Source organism: Hakea prostrata, chromosome 6 (assembly GCF_041222555.1).
Source record: "Hakea prostrata isolate BN-2017 chromosome 6, UWA_Hpros_2, whole genome shotgun sequence".
NCBI classification, from domain to species: domain Eukaryota; kingdom Viridiplantae; phylum Streptophyta; class Magnoliopsida; order Proteales; family Proteaceae; genus Hakea; species Hakea prostrata.
In genome coordinates this window covers 40458340-40465090 of record NC_142605.1, presented here as the reverse complement: position 1 = coordinate 40465090, position 6751 = coordinate 40458340, and the positions used below count along the sequence as shown (strand labels likewise).

At 37.4% G+C, this 6751-nt stretch overlaps 1 protein-coding gene and 1 pseudogene across 2 annotated transcripts; both read left to right on the top strand.

Moving 5' to 3' along the window:
* Window positions 1-206: 206 nt before the first annotated feature.
* LOC149014130 (uncharacterized) lies at window positions 207-1473 on the top strand (annotated as a pseudogene). The gene is made up of 2 exons (XR_016173870.1): window positions 207-995; window positions 1125-1473. The product of XR_016173870.1 is annotated as an uncharacterized LOC149014130 (transcript).
* A 3296-nt stretch (window positions 1474-4769) lies between these two features.
* On the top strand, window positions 4770-5096 carry LOC149014129 (uncharacterized). Its single transcript, XM_089157775.1, has one exon. It carries the CDS (start codon window positions 4770-4772, stop codon window positions 5094-5096), a length of 327 nt encoding a protein of 108 aa, XP_089013901.1.
* The last annotated feature ends 1655 nt before the right edge of the window (window positions 5097-6751 follow it).

The window sequence follows — 6751 nt, the reverse complement described above, 5'->3', positions numbered from 1 at the left end:
TCTTGGATGGGCATTTCATGTCGTCTCCTAGACCACCAGAGAAGCCAACACAAGGGGGAAGAGAGAGATAAAAAAAAACCCCATTGCTCCTGATCTTTAATTCTTGACAGCACTGAAAAGTCACCTTAGAATGAATCTAAGCCTTCTTAGTTACCGTATCCACCATTCTGCTTAGTATTTGTATATGCAAATAGTGACTGCTTGTATATGAAGATTTCATCTGTCAAGCATGTGTTGTTATCTGTTCTTTCTTGCCTCTCTATCCTCAAGCCATTCAATACCGTTGAAGCGAAGTGATGCTCAACTAGGTACTAGCAAAGAAAGTAATGCACTGTCAGCTAGTTCTTTCTCTGCAAGGTGATAGTAGTGTTTGTTCTTTGGAGCCATCAAAAACTGATCCTTCAAGCATCGATACTGACACCCACAAAATTCCACATGATAAAGGTGGATCTTTCAGAGAATTGTCTGAAAGAATATTGGTATAGATGGCAACGCTTCAGTAGATTCACCTTCAATTTGTTCATTTGGGGAGCTGGAGAATGCCAGCGGCTCTTCTCATTCTCAGAGAGATGACCATTCAATCCCCTAATGTGAATTCATCAATGAGGTGAAAAAGGAGGGTGTATTGCTAGCAGAATTGCCTTTGAACAAGTGCTTAAAAAATGCCGGTGCAAGTTCCAAATGTGTCCTTGTAGTGGATCTGCAGGTGGCTCCATTTCTCTTAATGAAAGTGAAACCATTATTCCTCCCCAAAAACTGAAGAGATCCTCTATGCAGGTGTGATTAAATTCTATACCCAAAAGGGTATTGGCTTTCTAATTGACAGGGAGGATTCAATTGTAGAATATGAGAAAGTGGCAAATCAGAAGAGGAAGGAGAAGTTGCAGCAGCAGGAAGGACTCGAGTCAAATTTTCTCAATGGATTAGGCCATGTACAGAAAATGGAGATCCTGAATGGAATTGCAGATATAAAAAATGAGTTACGATCCTTCCTGGTATGTACTTAAATGATCTGATGATGTCTTATTACTTGTTTTATTGCATCTGTTAATTTGTGTTTGATGTAAACAAGGGAAAGACAATGGTTTGTGTTACCGAGCTTTTGCTATTCATTGCCTGTGCAGATGTCGTCTGACCCATCAAAAGCAATCACACCTGCTGATGTCCACGATGTCTTTGAAAATCTTTCAAAAAAGCGTCGCCGTACACTTTAGGTTATTTCATGGACCACATATTTGTCGTTGCTGATGGTTTTGGAATAGATATGAAACAATCCTGAATGCATGTATCGTTGTAGAAATGTTACTTGTAACTGCTCAACTAATATGTAGTACTGAATATTATGAGTATGTGATCATTACTCCACCATTCTATGATTCTTTGTCTTTCTATGATCATACTCAATCCACTCAAATGATGTTTGTGCTCTAATCTGTTTTCTCTCTGGTTTGACATCCTTTTATTGGTGACAAACAGCAGTAACTCTTTTCTTTGAATTAAACTTCATTAGTTGATGAACTGTAGCTCAACCTCGAGGCTCTTTGCTCCTCTGTTTGGTACTGACAAGGTTGATAGAACCATTCTGCTCTGTACTGATATGCTTGTTTATAGATTGTGGTTCAGAATTTTCCTATAATTTAGGTTATATGTTGGAGTTTTATTCAGGATAATCTGTTTTTCATTTCTGTTTAAGTTAACCTAGTTTGTATCTTGGTATTTTATTAACAAAGAAGCTTAATATCCTGAATGGAACTGACTAAAAGAGCCTGGGGCAGACTTAAGATAACCTTAGGAGAAGTGGTGAGAAATGATATATATGGCTTATTTCTTTATTTAATACAACCTAAAATAGAGATGATTGGAATGGAAGGTAAAGATCCATTTAACCAACTCCATTTAGTTGATATAAGGCTTGTTTTTGTTATTATTGTTCACTGATGAGCCACCAGAAACTCAATCCACTTCTCTTTCAGGATCAAAAGCAAAGCAGACATGATATCATTATATCAAAACCAGAACCGGGTGTCCTAAATGAATATTGCTTCAAGATTGGGTTTGCTCTGGTTCACTGATGGTAAGAGGATATGCATTGGCCATGGTTGATTACTCAAACTAACATATATTAGGCAGTTCTCAGAAGTAACCATATAGTGGTGGAAGACATGGGTTCCAGTAGTTATCAGAGCAGTTGCCATATTGTATGTTATGAGAAGAAAGATGTATTATCATCATAAAATTTCTCTTTCAAGTTTCAACTGCCGAGGTGATTTCAGCTACCTCTGATAAGCTATCTTCTCCTCGCACCCATTTTTCCTAGCATTCACATTAGGGAAACCAAACCTGATTTTGACTAGTAGGTGGCTTTTGGCTACGCAGTTGGAATCTAATCTGCGTTTGCCTTGAAATGCAGGTTTCTTTGAGTTGCCGGTTCTGACCATGAATCAATATTTCATCTGAATCACAAACGCCAGAATAGATTGGGCATCTCATTCAGCAACAAAATGCATAATCACCGCGTCAATCAATACCTGCTGCTAGTGTATGCTAATAATGGTTACAAAAGAGAGAACAAAAATTATTTGTGAATGGCGGAGTTTTCTTATAATGTAAGTATGATAGTGATCTTTTCTTAATATGACAATCATGATCACCCGTTTTAGTCATCAACAGTTGAAAAAAAAAAAAAAAGGGACAAAAAGTAGAAGAAAACTTGTGAAAATCGTCACCAGCGTACCCAGTTTTATTATTAATAAATTGATTCACATTCACCTGCATCTTTGGCTCTTCTGGGAACTAAAATTGTCAAAGCTAAAAAAGATGATGCGACCATACTGACCGTCACTCTCCTGAGTGCCAAATGCTTCTTCCGCCGCTGATCTGCGAAAAGCGAAGTAGAAAAAATTGAAGCCTGAGAGATTAAACATGAAAGAAGCAATTTGTGTAGCGCAAATCATGGTTTATTGTATCATTTGAATAGACAAATTTTCAAAATTGTTGACCAGAGCTATGATTGATTTGACTTCGTTCAGCGAACGAGACAATGGTTGAAGAAAAAGGTAGCGTTCTGTGTAGGGGAGCCTACAAGCCTAGATAAAGTTGAATCTTCTTCCGAAATGGCAAAAAAATCAAACCAGAGCAGCAGAATTTGTAAGGGATTTGAAGTTTCCAGTAGTTTCAGTGTTTGTGAACAGAAAACCAAGAAGAAGGTAACGGTCTTCAGGAGACATCCTTCTCCAAGGGTTTCCAATTTCGGTTCAGTGGAACTGTTTCCTGATTTAGTTTTGGATAAGATTCTATAATACAGGTTGAAATTTTAAAATAAAAAGTACAAATTGTGAAATTCATTGCTTTAAGCTGAATTTCAAATTTTGGTGTTAGATCGTAACAATGTGAGGTTCAAAATTGTCCAAAATTTAATTGTTTCAAAAGGAAAAAATGAATCACTGTATTTTGTGATGGCCTCCATGCCGACATTGTGACTTTGAAAATCATCCATTGAATCAAGACATTTGCTTCTGCAGGTAGACTACCACAATATCAAGCTCAGAATAGACAACCGAATTGATTTTTTAGACAACAATAAATTCAGACTTTCAACCATTAACAAAAAACGAAAAGGTCAAGACAACAGGAGTTCAGTAAAAAAGTCTCTTATACAAATAGTGAAATTGCTTTAGTAATGCGCATTAAATACATGTGATAGTGAAACAAAATTTTGATTTCGCATGACGGTCCTGTGCATTAAATGTGTAGAGCAAGGTCCACACAGATAGTAGTTTCCTTATCATTCGGCGGTGGGTGTAGACCACGTGCGTAAACCACCTAAACTCTTATTACTTCTTAATATGTGTTTTATGTTGCAATATGAATTCTTGTACCTATGTAACCTTGAAGATGAACTTGCATTGGCATATTTTAGTGATTATGGAGATTAGTGATGGAAGTAAAGACCATCAATAATCTCAGTTTATGTGGGGGTGTGGGGGCGATACAGTATGATCCGATCCAATGGATCAATACATTTACTCGATTAAAATCTACGAGTATATACCTTATGTTTGCCTATTAGGTCATTGACAAATTTAGAATGTTTTTGCTTTGGTTTTGAATGACAGATCTTATAACATTATTCTAGCGATTGGTTGAGAGATCTCAATTCTTTTCTTCTTCTACGTAGTAAAAAGAAATTTTCTCCTTTCTTGATGGCTAGATAGAACACACCTCTATGTTTTCATTATGCAATTGATGATTTTTGTACGTTTCAACAATGAAACACAGCAATTAGGTTGCTGAACTGGACGTCACCCTCTCTTAATGGCATTGAAAGGATGTTCACGTCTCCCAAACAGAGCACATGGAAGGGATTTAAGGCTACAGTGAAAAGTCTTTATCAGCAAATTGTCTCTTTCCTTCTCAAGTGGTAGAAAATTTTCAGTTTAAATTGAAGGAGATGAAAGAAAGCAGATCCAGCCATCCAGGTAACTGTTCTCTATTATTTCTTTTTCTTTCAAATTTTGATTTGTAATCTAGTCATATTTCAACCACATTTAATAAAAAATTAAGAAAGAGACCTTAAACATTAAAAATTCCATGGTGAGGTCTTTAAATAACCACACCACTTCCTTTTCCTCCACAAGAACGGGCACCACTTGATGAGTTCTGAAAGTTTTAACACATTAAGGATTTTCTTTTTCTGAGCCTTTACTCCTCAGCTCCAAAGCTGAGTGAGAAGTGAGAGCTAGTTTTGAAGTTAGTACTGACTAAGAATCATGGGTAATTGCTTGGAGACAAGTAGAATAGGCCAACAGCAGGAACAAGAGGAGAAGACAGAACAGCAACAGCAACAAGAAGCAGAAAGATCTGAAAAAAGAGATGTGTTTGCTAAAGATGGTGGTGGTGGTGGTCTCAGGGTGAAAATTGTGTTGACAAAGGAGGAGCTGGAATGGTTGATGTTTCAGCTGAAGGAGAAGAAAGGGAAGAGCTTAGAAGGTTTATTACAAGATTTGGAGAAGTGCAGAAGAAGAACTGAAGCATGGAAACCTTCTCTTGAGAGTGTCATGGAGATTCCAGAAGCACATGAGATGATGGACTCTTAACTTGCGAGAAGCCTAGGTTCTCTTTTCCCTCTCCATTTTTGTACTAGGTTAATTTCCTCTCTCTCTCTCTCCCCCTTGTCAAGTTTCCATTATGTAAATTAAGCCACTTACTTGTAATTAAACTTCTTGCTTCTCTATAATTTTTCCTGCTGTGTTTATCGATTTCAAGCTGATTCTCACCTGCATTTTCAGGGCTCAAATTGAATTGGGATCGTTTCCTACTGATTCTGTTGAATCGGAATCAAGATCTGTTATGTGTCCATTATGCCACAGGTTAAAGGTTTAATTCAACTCGTTTCATTAACGTTTTAACACACTGATCAAGTACCTAATATTTTACTCAGATCGTTCAAAAACAAACTTACAAATCCAATTCTTAATATGATAATGTCGGGATTTGAGACTGAATTCTTAGTGGCAAATGGGAGAGGGTCATGGACATTTAACGTGATTTTATTTGGGTTCAACACAAGATATTATGAGCTGTTAGATCGAGATCTCGGTAGACATTAAAATCTTGATTGTTTAGAAACGAACGGTCGAAATCCAAATCTCGACTGAAATGCGTGATCCAAGGAATCAAGGTGATCCCACAAGCAAGTTCAAGTCGGCACTAAATTCATACCTTGGGTTGTACAGTTGTACTCTTTCTCTCTTTCTCCATTTCTTTTTCCACTTTAACGGTCTTCGTCTTGCGTTGTTAGTTGGGGAAGAGACAGGATTAACTAAGGAGCTTGGCTCAATGCAACTTTTAGAAAAGGTTAGAGATCGACAAGATTTTGGGGTTAGGTTGGGAGGATCAGGAAGTGGGACCATTAGTTGTTGATCTTTTGGAATCGTTTGTTTGTATTTCACAGAAACTGGATTTCCGGGTATGTGTGGCATGTGATGAAGCCTGATTAGTCAAAGCAATGAAATCTGAAATAAGTGCGAGAGACCCGGTCCCTGCTCTAGTGGCGTGAGGGTGGGCCCATGTGCCAAAATTTTTGTTTTTAAGTCACGAGAAGCGTTTTTTTTTTTTTGTTTGTCAATCCGGTCTTCTAAGGTTTTGTCTTGACTAATTCGGTGTTCGATCCGAATCGCACACCTGACTATGATGTGAGTGAGTCTTCCAGCAGAGATTTTTGCACATGAGAAATATTTTATATATAAAGTATGAGTCTTTAGACTCTTTACCACTTTATCAATCATGCATTTACAAAGAGCTAAAACTTTACAGCTCTAGATGCTAGAAAATAAGCAAGTTGGTTGTCCAAACTAAACCCTGAACTTGAATGTTGCGCATTTATATGTGTTGTCATTGGTCGAGATTAAATTTCGACCGTCATCAACATAGTCAGCCCCAAACTAATGATGAATTTGAAAGTAAAAATTAGAGCGAAGAACTGATATAAAGACAATATCTTCAATGACATTGGTTGCCATCCAAGTATCCAATCTAGAGGTGAAGATGCGCTTCATATTCGCCTAGAGTTCGCTCCCAGAAATATAGCCATCCCATGATGATTTTGAAATCTTTTCTAGAAAGTACTGTATCCTCACGCATGAAGATAATCAATTCGGTCAAGGCCTCTATTTGCTTTCGCCACATTCTCCATGCCTATATTCATGATTAGTAATCGAAAACCTTCTATTAACAGGACCACTCTTTCTTC

What these genes read in the sequence shown, in the direction of transcription:
- LOC149014129 (XM_089157775.1), top strand. Translation starts at nt 4,770, where the DNA reads ATGGGTAATTGCTTGGAGACAAGTAGAATAGGCCAACAGCAGGAACAA.